The sequence below is a fragment of the Trifolium pratense genome, linkage group LG3 (assembly GCF_020283565.1).
Source record: "Trifolium pratense cultivar HEN17-A07 linkage group LG3, ARS_RC_1.1, whole genome shotgun sequence".
NCBI lineage: Eukaryota > Viridiplantae > Streptophyta > Magnoliopsida > Fabales > Fabaceae > Trifolium > Trifolium pratense.
In genome coordinates this window covers 48852857-48870673 of record NC_060061.1, presented here as the reverse complement: position 1 = coordinate 48870673, position 17817 = coordinate 48852857, and the positions used below count along the sequence as shown (strand labels likewise).

The following is a 17817-nucleotide window of genomic DNA, read 5'->3' as shown; positions in this document are numbered from 1 at the left end:
AATAAATAAAAACAAATATTAACATATAAGATGTTTGATTCATCTCGATGAGTATTTTCAAAATATAATATTTTTTAATTTTTACTATTATAAAATTAAAAATATTAACCGTCAAATTTATTCATCGGCATGCCTGATGCCATCAACCGACTCACTCATTTTGGGAATTGTGGGAAGGAGGGAATATAATAATGATGAAATTAACCGGGACAGATGTCGTGCGGTAGTTAGTGTATTGTGTGCACCGGCACGTTACAGCGTTATACTGTACCTTATACACACACACTGACCAATATAAACCCCAAAAACCCTAACACTTATTTCAGTTAGAGCTTCAACCGAAAATACCGAGGTTGTCTCCAGCTGCTGCTAGGGTTTCAACGCAACACCCTCTCTCTCTCTCTGTCTCTGCTTCCGAACAACAACAACTATGGCACCCGACAAGAGCAAGAAGTTGAAAGTTTCCGACAACAACGACGAAATCGATGGAGAACTTGTCCTCTCCATTGAAAAGTTGCAGGAAATTCAAGATGAGCTCGAAAAGGTACCCAAATTTTCATATTTTCAATTTCGCAAAATTGAAGCTTCTAATATTTGTTCTTAATGCTTCTGGAGTCTTCAATTTGATGCATTCAGTTTTACAGGTTAATTTATATTTGATTCATTATTACAATACATGCTTTCAATATGTATTCAAATTTAGTGGCTTTTGATGTTGAAATCAGTTTTTGTGTAGGTAATATTTAAGAACATTTGTGACTTTATCTGATTTTTGTGAAACCCTAGTGTCCAATTTCCTGAAATAATTGACCTTTGTTTTTGTGTTGTGAAATGGGGGGTTTTATTATTGTTATTTAATTTAAGTATGGTGGTTATGGTTTTAGATCAACGAGGAGGCGAGCGATAAAGTTCTTGAAATCGAGCAAAAGTACAATGAGATAAGGAAACCTGTGTATGATAAGCGCACTGATCTTATCAAGTCTATCCCTGATTTTTGGCTAACTGCGGTGAGTTTTTATGTTTCCTTAATGTTTATGTTTTTATTTTGGATTTGTGTGTTGTGTATACAGTAATTATGAAATTGTTGTTTGGAATACCTTGTTTACTAATTTACTGTATTTTTTTAACCTTGTGCAGTTTCTGAGCCATCCTGCTCTTGGTGAACTTTTGAGCGAAGAAGATCAAAAGGTTCAGCTTCTTTTGTCGTATGCAATTACATTTTTCTTATTAAGTATTTTTGTCGTGTTTTGATGGACTTTCTCGAACTATATTTAAAACCTGTATATAAGATGTTCTAGTTATATTTTTATGCCTTTGAATTTGTTGCTCATTAAGCTTTTGGAAAGTTTAGAGAGTAGTTTTCTAACAAATTTTTCTCTTGCAAAATTAACTCGTTTTATGAGCACCTATTGAAATGCTTAATCAAGTGCTATTCAATTTATTTTACCACAGCTTTACATGAATAAGTACTTGATAATGTTTATTAGGGTCGTAACTTCTCTTTTCCATTCCGTTACTTGAGATGTTATTTTGAAGTACTCTCATGAAGTATGTTAGATATGGTTACTAGTATCTTACGAAACATGCACGTTGTATCTCTATTTGATAAATAAGAACTCAATTAGTACCCTATGTGTATCTATTTTGGACTTGGATCCTGGTACATTATGATCAGGGCCGGCCCAACACATTGAGGCCCGTGCCAAAATATAATATGAGGCATTTTAAATTTCATAGTTAGATTTTAGTAAAATTATTATATTTTTATTTAAATTTTATTTATGTGCCTTTTAAGATCCAAAAGTTGCATTTTGCAATTGGGTGTATGTGGAATGTCGTCGACCTATGTTTATACTAGTGGGTGTAAATGAAACTGGGAACAATTTAGAAGGTTGCAATGTATGAACTGTTTTTCTGTTATTATTATTTTACCAACAGAATGTATGCAAATTAAAGTATATTTAAATGTTCATATTTTAAGATATCATTTTGAAGGTTGCAATGTATGAACTGTTCGTGAATCTCATTTACAAACCATAAGTAAATGAGATTTACTTGTACTGGGTTCAAATATTGGCTTTTAAAGATTTTAATTGAATATGAACTTAAACAGAAGTATATAGGGAATCGAACAAGGGACCCCAAGCACCTCACACGCACGCAACAATCACATTCTACCACTAGAACATTAATACACATCAAGCACCTCGCACGCACTTTGATTCTACCACTAGAACATTATTTTTTTATCGATTTTAATTTAATTTGAACTTAAAAAGGAAGTATAGGGAATCGAACATGGGACCTCAAGGACCTCATGAGCGCGTGCGCACAAATCACATTCTACCACTAGAACATTAATACACATCTGATATTTTTTTTTAACGTTGACAATATGGTGATTGCATTATGAAGTATCCTGATTTATTCTATGGGCCTGATTATGATGAATCCCTGATTCATTATGAAGTATCTCGATTTATTCTAATGATTGCAATATGAACTTAGTGTAGCCAACCACTTTTCTTATCATTTGATTTATGACGTCAATCTTGAATTGTAGTTTGGTATGTTATATATCAATTTATGTTTTTGCTACTTATTTCGGACCTATTATGAATCATAAGATTTGATTCACGATTCAGAAACTGGCTCTTCCGTTTCACAATTTCAATCTTGATTTGATAACTATAGCGTTGAATACTCTTGTTTCAAATTTGCTAATAACTTGTTATTTTTTATAGATATTTAAGCATTTAAGCTCTCTTGAGGTTGAAGACCATAAGGATGTCAAATCAGGCTATTCAATCACCTTTGTAAGTTTCTTCTTTTATTTCCCTTGTATAATTCGTAGAAGTGTTTTGCAAATCATTTCTGTTTTACTTAAATTGTTCGGTAAAATGAAAATAATAACTTTTGAAAATATATTTTGTTCAGAACTTCAATCCCAATCCTTATTTTGAGGAAACAAAGCTTGTGAAGACTTTTACCTTCAATGAAGAAGGAACAACAAAGATTACTGCTACTCCCATAAACTGGAAAGAGGGCAAGGTAAGGCCATGTAATTCAGTTTTGTTCTCGTTTATTTGCTTTTTCTCGTTTTCATTTTGTTTATATATTAAAACATGATCTTAAAATGTGAAGGAAGTTCCCAATGGAGGTAGTCAAGAGAAGAAAGGGAACAAGCGGCCTGCTTCTGATATCAGGTTAGTCTATACAAGACATTGAAAAACAAAGAAAGCTATTTTCAAACTAGTCTGTAGAAAGTAAAATAATTATGAATATCGCCTTCACTAGTTTTGTATTTTCGATAATTTATCGTTCTTGCATCCATTGGGTGAACATTTGGAGGTTTGATATACAATTTTTTGTCAAAGCTTCTTGTAAATGACAACAAGAACAAATAATTATTTATGATTTGCGAATGAATGCAGTTTCTTTAGCTGGTTTAGTGACACTGAGCAGAAAGATGATTTGGAGGACATTCATGATGAGGTATATATGTTTTTCAGGTTTTTGTTAAACTCTTCTAAAGTTTGCATTTGTGTAACAACAATTGCTGTTTGTTTTCTGTTTAGATTCTCGTGTAATTTTTTACTCTAAATTGTAGACTGCAGAAATGATCAAGGATGATTTATGGCCAAATCCGCTTAATTATTTCAACAATGTAAGTTAACTTGTGATTTGATAGTGACGATTATTCTTCTATATATTTCATACGATTCATTTTACTCTGTAGACTCTATTATAGTTTTTATCCTTGTGTCTCTAATGGTAGTTGATTCAAATGAAACAGGATGATCCTGACGACGAGGAAGATGAGGATGAGGATGAAGCTGGTGATGTGGTAATTATTTAGTGCTCTTTTTTTTCTTCCTCCGTAAAATAGGAGTAGGTAGTTAAGTTCAAAATTTCATTTAATTATTCTAGGTATGGTCCCAAGAAACAGAAAATATATGAGTATGTTGTTGTATTGTTATTATTTTAAAATAACAAGTGCAAAATTTTGTTATTGGTAGGGAAAGGATGATGATGAGGATGATGATGAGGACTCGGATGATGACGATGATGATGACGAATAGTGTAAAATGCATGATCTTGACATTACCTGGTTTTATTTATTTCAAGGTTATAGGAGTATGTTAGGGATCTTTAGGGGCGAATGAAAGACCAAGGCCAGTTGATGGTTTTCCTCTGGCTGTAACATATTTATTGCCCTTCGAAGTTTCTGGTTTTATTTATAGTGCACTTTTTTTAAGTTACAAATGATCCATCGGTTTTTTTAGGGTACTCTTTTGAACCATATATATATTAAAATGCAGTATATTTAGTGTATAGCTGCGCCATTTTACCATTGTCTTTGCAAGCACAAAATTTGCTTCATTATCTCTAATGCACGTCGGTTTTGATTGGATAGAAATGGATGGCGTCAATACTATACTTATACCTTCTGGATTTGATGCAGTCTGTGGCCTGGGTCATGGCAGCTGGACCATCCTCCTCCAATACTCTTAAACATGCAGCAGCAAAGTTCTGCTGTCAATGTATTGCATTTTGAATGAGCTGCCATAATCCGCAATGATATAAATATTATTACTTAACGACAATTTTAATACACTTGACGAAAAGCCATCACAAGGCAAGGATATATATTTTTATAATGAGTCCACACATGAAACAATTGTCTAGGTATCAATTCCATAATGAGAAATGTGGATTACATCCTCAGGCCTTGAAGGTGGATGTGTCTTGTTCCTTAACCTCAGCTGTTGATACTCCTTATACAAGAATCCTCTATACTTTGGTGCTTCCCCAATCTCTTTGGTGAATTGTGGCAATGGTTCAACCCATTTCTCTCCATTTAAGTTATGGAAAAATACAAAAGAGTACCGACTTTTTTCTCCTTTTCTTACAACTTTGTGTGTTGCACTCTTGAACATTTTGTTGCTCAATACCTTCAACATGACAACACCGTTAGAATGTGAAGCAAAAAAAATATATCCAAGTATTTGAGATCATTGACACAAAAATATGAATAGGTATATGCCAAAAATATAAATGTAGTATCATAATAAACCCTCACTCACTTTAGAGACTTTTTTTTTCCAACTAGAAGTGTAACTTGCTGTTATATCGGTCTATGAATCTATCAAAATTACACATATCCTTGATGCTTCTTTTTAGGTACGTCAAAAGCCCAAAAGAAAAAGAAACTAAATACACATTCATAGGCATGCAAATTTTGAAAATATCATCAAATAGGATACTCTGAAGATCTCTAGGAGGAGTCTTCAAAGGTATTATTACACTGAAAGAACTATGGACTAAAATATGATTAGCTGTCAATTACCGCTTCTATTGCTTTCCCGCCACGTATGCCTCTTTTGTTAGTAATTTTATGGACAAAATTGACTAACAAAAAACACATTTAAGGATCAAATTGACTACCAAAAAATATGTTTGAGGATCAAAATGACTAATAAAAGAGATGTTTGTGCACCAAATTGCACTTTTGATAATGTGACAGCGAGGTACACTTTCATAGACCAAAATAATGGTTTGTCCTTTAAATAAAGGTCAACAAAACCATGAACTCTATCCCATCATAATGATTTTTTTTATGTATCCTAAAACCTCAACAAGAACTAAGGTTGCACAAGTCACATTTGACCGCGATTCTCTGCAATATCAAGATTCACAATGCCACCACCACCGTTATTTAAAATCCTTTTTAAACACAATTGCAAGTCTTAGAGTAACTATGAATGATTTGAGTGCAAACATAGGATTACCTGAATAACATCACCAACATTAACAACTATGGTTCCCTCTGCAGGAACAACAGGAATCCATTCTTCATTCCTAAGGACTTGTAAGCCTCCAACTTCATCTTGAAGAACAAAGGTAATGCAGTTGCCATCTTCATGCTCAGTGATTCCAACATTTTCGTCGTTAGAAGCTGGGAAGTAACGCAAAGCCGCCATAAAATCCCAGCTTCTGTCATGGTTAAATTCCTTGAGGAAATTGGGAGGGAGACCTAAACACTCATTTATGATGTTCTCCATCACCACTCCAATTTTGCTCATTTGTACAAATAGTTCTTCAAGCACTTCCCTATCACAATATATGATCATCATAGATAAGGAGTAATGACTAAGATAGATAATTCGCAATATATTTAGAATGTTATTTAAGATAAGATGTTAGTTCCGTGATAAAAGTTTAATTTTATAATTTTGAAGGATAAAATTCAAATTCTTTAAAAATTATTGTAAAATAGAGTGGCTAATGAACTTTTTTTTTTGTTATCATGATATTAGTATCTGACTATATGTGAGGTACGTAAAATGAGTTTTTCCGACCACATATTTAAGGGGACCAATATTCTTACCACTTGAATTAATTCATTATTGGTCGCTAAAGAACATATTTAAAATATTTATAAGATAAGATGTCACTTTCATAAATAATAAAAATATAACTAATGACTTGACCAAATAAAAAGTAAAACTAATTCATGAGTGGATAGTGACTATATTTTTTTATCATTAGAAAATAAACTCGGTAACTCAATGTCCACTAATCACTTGCACACCTGATTGTCGTGACTATTGACTATATAATTTTTTTTTTTTTACATTATTAAATGTATAATAATATTATTAAAGTGAAATAAATCTACCAGATTTACCCGGTGAGGATGGCACTTGTGAGTCAAAGTTGAGTAGTCAGTCCACTTTTGGAGCATAGTAAATAAATTTAATTCTCTAGACAAAAAAATTAGTCTATAATATTTTTATTTTATTTTATAAAATCTATTTTTTGAGATTTTTATATGATAAATTAATCTTCTGTTATAATAAATCAGGGATTAATTTATTCTCCGTATAAAAATATCATCATAGACTAATAAGTAGATATTATTTTTTTTGTCAGAATAATTGGACAGAGAAAAAACTTAGACCAAATTATGTTGAACAGAAAACTTAGACCAAATTGAGTCTTGATTCTTTTCATGTTTTGTTTTCAAGTGGAAAATGGCAGTATACTGAAACACCAATATGGCAATATATCTTAGGTGAGAATATTTTTTTCAATAGCTAATTATTGTCCAGAAATAGACAAAAATTCTTACAGGCTAGCTAGATGAGATTTGTAATAAAACAATGATGTTTGGACGTTTTTCCAAATGGCTCTTCAAAGTTCAAAGAGTTATCATTAGATTTCTCTTCTTTTTTTTCTTCACTCGAGACACTAATTAAATATGAGTATTTCTTTTGGAGAGTATTTTTATTCATACAAAACCAATTTATATAAACTAGCTTTAAATTAAATCTTATTTGTATTCAATTCAATGTGAGTCTTACATTTTTACAAACAATTTCAATCGAGCAGCTAGACAATTCATGGAACTTAGAGTTTCTTTGGATAAATAGTTTATTTGTAGTTTAATGCACACATACTTATCACAATAAGCTACTTTTATGGTAAAAGATAAAATAAAAATAAATTATTTTGATAAATATTACGAGTTATTTTCATAAGCTATATCGGTTAATTTATGAAAATAAGTTAATATAAAATTTATGAAAATTATCATAAGCTATTTTCTTAAGTGATTCTAAATAGCCACACAAAATTTATGATAATGGATAAATTCAAATAACTCAAATCAAATAAGACCTTGTAAAAAATAATTTATGTATTTCCAATACCATTGAAAGAGATAGACATTATTAAAGCATGTTTGTTTTAGCTTAATTTTTCATGATTATTAATTATTTATTTTTGAAAAAAATTATTTCCTTAACATATATCAATTTCATCCATGAATTAAGAAGAGCATATGAGATCAAAACCAAAAATATTAAATTGATCAATTAGTTAATACCAATTAAATTTTACTTATCTCACGGTCAAATATCACCCTGGAAAATCCGTAAAATAAATAAAACATCATGAATAAATTGATGAGAAGTGATATAATTAATTTACCTAAACTTAGAAGGATTTTGAGGGTAAACATTGAAGTTGGATCCAGGAGGAAAAACAAGCAAGTACTCATTTTTGTCTGGTGAGTGAAGAGGCTGTCTACTATAGCCAGCAGGAAGTGATGGAGCATTAGATGAAGGACTGATCTTGTTCTTTTCTTCATCTGAATAATCAAAAAATGTCTTGGATAGTTCTATAGCTTGTTTCATCAAATCTAAAGAAACACCATGGTTCACAATTTGGAAGAAACCATATTCAGAACAAGCTTTTGTGATTGTTTCTATAGCTTTCTTTTTGTTGCCATGCTCGTTTTCTTTAAGGAATGGAGAGAGGTCAACTGTAGGAATAGTTGGCTCAACCATCTCTTGCTTCTATAATTTTCTAAAAAAATGTGAACTATATGTATATGTTGTTGAAGTCGGTTGGAGTTTCACATTGCTCAGGTTTTTTGGTTGTTTGTGTATAAATGTGTTTGAACATCTTCATTCTTTGAGTTAGCTTTTGAAATGAAATACAAAACCATTTAATATAGACAAATTATGACATTTCTTTTCGATAAAAATGGAAAGTTTTTCGTTTTATTTTTTGAAATTGAAAGTGACATTTCTTAGGCCTTATTATTTGGCCGTGACATGTTTGCTAAGACTAGTAAAATTGTTGCAAAAACTTACAATAATTGTTATTTAAACTTCAATTATTATAATTTAAAATGTCTTTTATTTCCTACCTACTCTCTGGTTTTAAATATAAGTAAAAATAATTTTTTAAATTCATTGAAAAAAAGCATGTATTTGAATCATAAATAGTCTAGATACATATTTTATTCAATGCATCTATAAAGTTATTTTTTACTTATATTCAAAACCAGGGGAAGTATTGATTATGTGTACTTTTTTATGAGGACTATTATTCTTATCTCGAAGTATAATGTAATATATAATGTAATAAGATAAATCATCAAATAATTTTCTTATTATATTCTGCTGGTTTCTAACTCAGCTCAAATTCATGATAGGAATTTGAATTACAAATACATGATATGATAAATTTTAATATTAACTTATTAAATCACATTGCCTAATCAAACACTAGATCTAAAATCCTTCTAGACACACATTCAATACTTGACCTTACCAGTATTTTGATTTTTTATTTGTTTTTCATAAAATCATATATTTTTTTTTTCATAAGATAGAATAAACCGGTTCTAAACTAATGATATTTTAAGATTTTAATAGTGAAACCAGTCCCCAATGGTTCCTATTGGTTTTTCCAGTTCTTTTGCTGGTTCTACAGACTTTTGATTCAGGAAGGTTATATGCACCGATATGTTGAAAAAATTGATATTTAGAGACGGCTTTGGCTAATATGGAAGACTTCACTAAGTCTTTCATGGTGCACAAGTTGCGAACATTATTATAACGAATACACGTTTTACAAAATTCACTGTTGGATTGAAAGTTTATATCATATAGATCATCTATAATTTAAAAAATAAAAATAAAAATTCATTTGATACGTTATCAAAGAGACCCATCAAGATTAACATATTCAATTAAAACCCACAAACCGTTAATTTTCTATTCTACGAACACACAAATTAAAAGATCTCTGGATGCATTTTGTGTTCTATTCTACGACAATTGCCTCGTATGTTCAGTAGTTGAAAACGTGATAAACAATTGCTGACTAGACGTGGATTAAACTATGAAAGAACTAAAGCTAAAGATTTAAGACTACATAGATTTATACTACATCAAACCATGGGAGATATCATTCAAGTCAAGTGTATATATAAATGACAAACGTCATCGACGGTGTGAAAAATCTCATAAGAAACATACTAGGTTAAAATCTCACATCATTGTAGCTCATATACCATCTACATAAACACCATATTTAATATACTACGCCCAAAAGTCTCTCCAAGCTTGCTTTCACCCCACTTTTCTTCCTAACACAACCAAAACCATATCTATAGCATGTAGATTCATGTAATGTACATGATTCACTGCAAAAGGAATATCTGCACTCAAGGACGGATTCAAAGGGGGGCAGGCAGTGGCCAAGGCCCCCCCCCCTCCCCCTCATATATGTATATACTATATATATTATGGGGTTTTCTAACTTAGACCCTAGTTAGGTCTAAGTTAGCAAGGTGCACCTTTTGAGTTGGACCAAAATACCCATTCTTTTAATTTTTGAAAGAATAGAGCAACAGGGGCATTTCTGTAATTTTACATAAAAAAAAAATAACACCACGCGCCCCACCTTCTTAAACAATTAATAGACGTGGATCCAGTGTCGCGCGCGTACGGAAGGACCATGGTTACAGACCGTTGATTTCCATCAGACAGCCAAGATGTGATCTCATTAAGACTGTCTGATCAATCAGACAGCCCAGATCATCCTGATCTATCAGATCATCTTGTCTGCGCCACACTAGATTATATGCTGGAGAGAGAAAATTTTGCTTTTGAAAAAGGCAGCCACGTGTCAGCATATGAATGGGTCTGCGTGATTTTTTTCATTTTATACTTTAAAGTCGATTATTTCGTCGTAAATTAATTTTTTATTTTTTATTTTTTAAACCAAAATTCATAATTTTTTTTTCTCTACAAATAGAGACTTGGTTCGTTTGATTTGGACACCGAAAAAAAAACGCAATTTTTCACTACTTTAAACTCGATTATTTCGTCGTAAATTAATTTTTTATTTTTTAATTTTTATACCAAAATTCATAATTTTTTTTTCTCTACAAATAGAGACTTGGTTCGTTTGATTTGGACACCGAAAAAAAAACGCAATTTTTCACTACTTTAAACTCGATTATTTCGTCGTAAATTAATTTTTTATTTTTTATTTTTTATACCAAAATTCATAATTTTTTTTTTCCTACAAATAGAGACTTGGTTCGTTTGATTTGGACACCGAAATCCTTCTGAAACCATTTATATGGTAGAATGGTTTCAGAGAGTTGTAATCTGAAACCATTTTGCTGGTAGAATGGTTTCAGTAAGTTGATTACTAGTTATTTGCTTCTGAAACCATTTAGCTTGTAGAATGGTTGCACATAGTTGTATTCTGAAACCATTTTACTGGTAGAATGGTTTCAGTGAGTAATTTATTAATTGTGTTTGCTTCTGAAACCATTTATCTGGTACAATGGTTTCAGAGAGTTGTAATCTGAAACGATTTTGCTGGTAGAATGGTTTCAGTAAGTTGATTATTAGTTATTTGCTTCTGAAACCATTTAGCTTGTAGAATGGTTGCACATAGTTGTATTCTGAAACCATTTTACTGGTAGAATGGTTTCAGTGAGTAATTTATTAATTGTGTTTGCTTCTGAAACCATTTATCTGGTACAATGGTTTCAGAGAGTTGTAATCTGAAACCATTTTGCTGGTAGAATGGTTTCAGTAAGTTGATTATTAGTTATTTGCTTCTGAAACCATTTAGCTTGTAGAATGGTTGCACATAGTTGTATTCTGAAACCATTTTACTGGTAGAATGGTTTCAGTGAGTAATTTATTAATTGTGTTTGCTTCTGAAACCATTTATCTGGTAGAATGGTTTCAGAGAGTTGTAATCTGAAACCATTTTCCTGGTAAAATGGTTTCAGTAAGTTGATTATTAGTTATTTGCTTCTGAAACCATTTAGCTTGTAGAATGGTTGCACATAGTTGTATTCTGAAACCATTTTACTGGTAGAATGGTTTCAGTGAGTAATTTATTAATTGTGTTTGCTTCTGAAACCATTTATCTGGTACAATGGTTTCAGAGAGTTGTAATCTGAAACCATTTTGCTGGTAGAATGGTTTCAGTAAGTTGATTATTAGTTATTTGCTTCTGAAACCATTTAGCTTGTAGAATGGTTGCACATAGTTGTATTCTGAAACCATTTTACTGGTAGAATGGTTTCAGTGAGTAATTTATTAATTGTGTTTGCTTCTGAAACCATTTATCTGGTAGAATGGTTTCAGAGAGTTGTAATCTGAAACCATTTTCCTGGTAAAATGGTTTCAGTAAGTTGATTATTAGTTATTTGCTTCTGAAACCATTTAGCTTGTAGAATGGTTGCACATAGTTGTATTCTGAAACCATTTTACTGGTAGAATGGTTTCAGTGAGTAATTTATTAATTGTGTTTGCTTCTGAAACCATTTATCTGGTAGAATGGTTTCAGAGAGTTGTAAACTGAAACCATTTTGCTGGTAAAATGGTTTCAGTAAGTTGATTATTAGTTATTTGATGAGATTAAGGTAGTGAAAAATTGGGTTTTTTTTTTCTGTGTCCAAATCAAACGAACCAAGTCTCTATTTGTAGAGAAAAAAAATTATGAATTTTGGTATAAAAAATAAAAAATAAAAAATTAATTTACGACGAAATAATCGAGTTTAAAGTAGTGAAAAATTGCGTTTTTTTTTCGGTGTTCAAATCAAACAAACCAAGTCTCTATTTGTAGAGAAAAAAAAATTATGAATTTTGGTATAAAAATTAAAAAATAAAAAATTAATTTACGACGAAATAATCGAGTTTAAAGTATAAAATGGAAAAAAATTAACGCAGCCAATCAGATCATGACACGTGGCCTGCCTTTTTCAGAAATTTCTCTCTCCGCGTCATCAAGCAACTACCACGCGCGTCTGTCGGTGCGTGTGATGCACGCGCGCTGCTTTTGGCCACTAACACGCTGCCACGTGTCCTGGGGGGGGAAAAAGAAGTGGGGGGTGCGTGTACTGTTGCGTAAAATTACAGAAATGCCCCTGTTGCTCTATTCTTCCAAAAAATTAAAAAATTGGTATTTTTGTCCAACTCAAAAGGTGCACCTTGCTAATTTAGACCCAACTGGGTCTAAATTAGCAGCCCCCATATATTATTATGTCTCAATTATCTATCTATAACATTTTAGTTTAGTATTATGAATTATACTATGGTAAAATAAATGACTAACATAAAATATATCGGTCCTTAAATATATAAAATATTAATTGTCAAATAAAATGTATTGAAATTACAAAATATTATCAAATATGTCTATTATTAGTAATTTTTGGATAAACTAACTAACATAAAACATATTTGAGGACCAAACTAACAAAGGAAAGATAAATTTGAAAATCAAAATGACTAACAAAAAATATGTTTAAGGCTCAAAATAATTGTTCTTATTTTCGGCCCCCCGTGCAATAAGTTTCTGGATCCGTCCCTGTCTGCACTGGATTTGGATCGAAGCAAATATGCACATTTGAACAAAATAAACACCGTATCAAAACGGGTAATCATGAAGAAAAAAAAAAACTAAAACGAAACCTAAAATTATTTAACTATTTGCTCGTGAATTCAATTTATGATCGGGTACAGATGAAAAAATATTTGTCGAAAGATGTCATCTCTTTAAATAAATTTTAATTACCTTAAAATATTAAATTTTGTAGTTGCTTAAAAAAATACCTAATTTACCAAATAAATAAATAAATGGTGTCATTGGTATCAATAAGTTGAAATTTTTGTTTTGACTAAACTAATAAGTCTTAAATTAAATCACAATTTTTCATTAAAATTTTATATAATATAGATAGAAATAGAAGTGTGATGAGGGAGACCTGTTATGCTACATGATAGACAAGACCGGTCAAATTCCAATTGCGTGATAGTGATCTGATCAGCAATGCAGATTTTTGGTGTTTCCACCACCAACACACAAATCACTCACACACACTACTTACCCGATTTCTTGCGTCTCTCTCACTTGCTTCCTTCCTCAACAAAGCAAACAACTTTCGCTATAATCTTTATTTGAACTTATCTATACTCTTTTTCAATAGGTTCAACAACGGTAATGTTGATGCTAGTTTTCATATATATATATATATATATTAACCCATTTTTTTACTTTTCTGGACTGTATCCCTCTTTCAACAATAGATTATCATCTTTTATTTTGACCCTTCACTTTCTTCCTACATTTACTTACTTGTTATCTATATCTATATATATATAAATCCTAGATAGTTATCCTATTAGTTCTCTAAACTCTAATCCACTTAAACCAATAAAATTTCTTCATTTAGCCATGTCATCCACTTACAATGTCACATCATTTCTCCTTACATTATTGTCATATTGATCAATTTTTCATATACCTACATTTATATGTGCAATGATGCATTTTTATGGCTTAACTACACATTTGGTCCCTTACGTTTATTTTAAGTTTCAATTTGGTCCCTTACGTTTAAAAAGTATCAATTTGGTCCCTTACGTTTATTTTAGGTTTCAAGTTAGTCCTTTCCGTCAATTTTGTCACATGTGACAGTCAATTTGCATATGTGGACTGACACGTGGCACTTGGACACAGTGACACGTGTACTGTTCAAACGTTGAAAGTGGCAAAACTAACGGAAAGGACTAACTTGAAACCTAAAATAAACGTAAGGGACCAAATTGATACTTTTTAAACGTAAGGGACCAAATTGAAACATAAAATAAACGTAAGAGACCAAATGTGTAGTTAAGCCATTAATATATATATATATATAAAACTGCCCGATTATATGTTTATATAAGAAAAAAAGTATGGACTAATGGAAGCAAATAGTCACTATAATGATTGAATATATCTAATCAAAAGGAAATAAAATAGTCATTAAATCATCATATTTTGCTAAACAATTGTTTAAACAATTGTCACTAAATCATTTTGTTTAAATTCTATAATCTATTATTTCTTTATTATGTATTAAGAATTATATTGTCATGATATCATATTGAATGTGAATGATAATGAAAAAAAAAAGTTTTTCGTTGAAGGATACGAGGATGTGACTTCTTGATCAATATTAGGTGATCAACTAGCTATTGGTCCGTTCATTTTTCGTTTGAGGCGTCGAAGACGGTAAATCATTTACACACTATCTGTTACAAACTTGAAACTCTCTCTTGATCATATACACACTTTTTGTTAATTCTAATAATTATTTTTACACAATTATTAGTTTGATTATTATTATTTTAATAATATTTATTGTTTCAATTTTTTCATGTTATAATATAAAATAACGCATCACACCCGTGCATCGCACGGGTAAGGGTCTAGTTATTATAGATTAACAATGACTTAGGGCATGTTTGTTTAATCCTTGGTATAACATTTTTAGCCTCTTCAAAGTGTAGATCTAAAAAGCTATCAACTTTTTCAATTTTGGCTTTAAACTTGTTATTATTACTAGATCTGTTCCTTTGTAAGTTTTACTAGATTTGCACAACATTTTCCTTATGTGGTTTCATGAAATGGATTCTTATACATTACATTTTGGGTGTCTTTTTTAACTTAAAATTCTTTGAGATTTACTAGTTTGTTTTGTAAGTATAGATCAGTTAGTTCCCAGATTGTCAAAGAAAAAAAAAATAGATCAGTTAGTTCTCTTTGAATGATTTTTATGATGCCATTCAGGTGGGAAATTTTGTTATATGTATTGCCTTGGGATTGTGGATGTTTTTTTTTAATGAGAAAAGGTGTTGAAAAGAAGAAAATATTGTGGTGGATGTTTTTGAATGATTTTTCATTTTTTAATTAACATATCTATTGTAAATTTTCCATGCAGATATAATGGAAGAAAATCTTGACTTAAGTGACACGGGTTTTATAAATGAAGTTCGCGGCCAAGGAGATGCAGGGTAACTAATTATTTTGTTTTTATTATCGCATTTTTTTTTAATATTATAATCGTTATTTCAAAACTACATGGATATATCGATTACATTATATATTGGTGGACTAATAAAAAAAGTATTTCATACATGTAGAAATCAAAAATACTTGAACAGTTATATAATTGACATTGTCTAATGTATTTTCTATTGATTCCAAATGGTGTTCTCTAATTTATTCGTCACTAGGCATTGCCTTATATAGAGTTACAAGTCATATGGTCAGTACAATTAAGCGCACACACACAAGAAGTATGTAATTTTTTTTTTATAAACCAAAGGTATCCTCATTAACGCCCGATTAACGTGTAAAGCAAGGTCAATGATTTGTTTTTGAATTTCCATCGTCATTAATGCCTAATTAACGTGTACAGGCAAGGTCAATGAGACACAAATTCCTGCATAAATTTAAATCCAAATCAGAAAAAATTAAAGTGTAAATGCTTTATTCAATAAACACACGATATATAATTTGATCAGATAACTTTACAATTAAGTTACATGCCTTAGTGGTTAAAATATGATATTGTAAGTAAACGATCCGAGTTTGATTTTCAGACAAATTTCAATTTTTTATAATAAAGCTGCAATTACATATTCCCGAATAAACTACAAAACAAATTAGGGTTAACCTAATTACAACTTTGTGTGATGCACTCTTGAACTTTTTGTTGCTCGAGAATAATATGTCTAAATATCTTTTGAAGATTTTATATTTAAATATAATTTAGATTTATATTTAAAATAAGATAATATTAGAATTTAATATTTATATTTTTGTTTGGAATTTTTACGATATGCTTAGAATTTATAGGATTAATTTGTTTTTATATTTGTTTTATTTGTAGTGTTATATATAGAGCCATAAACTATGATAAATAGTTTTTTTCATATAACAGTATATTTGATGAGAATTCTCTTCGTAAACATATATCCCACAAATTCCGCAAATACCAAAAACACAAAAAGTCATATCACTGTGTACCTTCAACATGACAACACCGGTTAGAGTAGTGTGATGCAAAAAATATATCCAAGTATTTGAGGACATTGACACAAACATATGAATAGGGATATGGCAAAAATATAACTAGTATTATAATAAATCATCATTAGCTCGCTTTAGAGACATTTTTTTCTCCGAGAAGTGTAACTCTCTGTTATATGTATTTTATTGTATCAAAATTTTACAAATATTTTCTCAATGTTTTTTTTTTACATGAAGAGGGCAAAAGTTAAAAAAAAAGACGAAACTAAAAAATTAAAAACATATTTCTAGGCATGCAAGTTCCGAAAATATCATTAAAGAGGACACATATGTATGTGTTGCTGAAGTTGTTTGGAGTTCCACATTCGCCAGGTTTTCAAGTTGTTAAGTGTATAATTGTGTTTAAGCATCTTTATTCTTTGAGCTAATTTTTGAGATGAGATACAAAATCATTTAACATGGACAAGTTATGACATTTCTATTTGATAAAAATGAAAAGTTTTCTTTTTATTTTTTGAAATTGAAAGTGACATTTCTTAGGCCTTATTTTGGCCTTGGCGTGTTTTGTGTAGACTAGTAAAATTATTGCAGAAACTTACAAGAATTGTTTTTTCAGAAACTTTAATTATTATAATTTAAAATTATTGCTAGTTTTGAATATAAGCAAAAAAAAATTATTTTTTAGATTCATTAAATAAAGCATGTATTTGAATCATAAATAGTATAGATACATGTTTTATTCAACGTAATTATAAAGTTATTATGTTTACTTTTTTATAAGAACTATTATTCAGCTCTAATTCATAATATGAATTTGAACTACAAATACATGATATGATAAGTTTCAGGATTAACTTATTATATTATATTGTCTCATCAAACACTAGATTGAGACAATATAGAATACACTTATCATATTGAGATTCATCAAGATTAACGATATTCAATTAAAACCCACAAACCGTTAATTTTGACGGGTCTCAATAACGTATTAAACGATTCTCAATAAACATACTAAATGATTCTCGATTTCTTTAAAAAAAATGGATGATATGATATAAAGTTTCAATCCAACAGTGAATTTTATCAAATTCATATTCGTTATAATAATATTCGGAAGTATTG

At 30.3% G+C, this 17817-nt stretch overlaps 2 protein-coding genes across 2 annotated transcripts; one reads left to right on the top strand and one right to left on the bottom strand.

The window, feature by feature from the left end:
• The first annotated feature begins 215 nt into the window (after positions 1-215).
• LOC123913919 (NAP1-related protein 2-like) lies at positions 216-4354 on the top strand. Its single transcript, XM_045964836.1, has 10 exons — positions 216-544; positions 885-1007; positions 1138-1188; positions 2745-2816; positions 2938-3051; positions 3145-3206; positions 3435-3495; positions 3611-3667; positions 3797-3847; positions 4020-4354. The coding sequence occupies exons 1-10, from the start codon at positions 431-433 to the stop codon at positions 4080-4082; spliced, it is 768 nt and encodes a 255-aa protein (XP_045820792.1). The 5' UTR covers positions 216-430; the 3' UTR covers positions 4083-4354.
• Positions 4355-4569: 215 nt separating this feature from the next.
• On the bottom strand, positions 4570-8423 carry LOC123913918 (flavonol synthase/flavanone 3-hydroxylase-like). Its single transcript, XM_045964834.1, has 3 exons — positions 7996-8423; positions 5793-6114; positions 4570-4955 (listed from the first exon to the last, which is right to left on the bottom strand). Exons 1-3 carry the CDS (start codon positions 8352-8354, stop codon positions 4686-4688), a joined length of 951 nt encoding a protein of 316 aa, XP_045820790.1. The 5' UTR covers positions 8355-8423; the 3' UTR covers positions 4570-4685.
• Positions 8424-17817: the final 9394 nt, after the last annotated feature.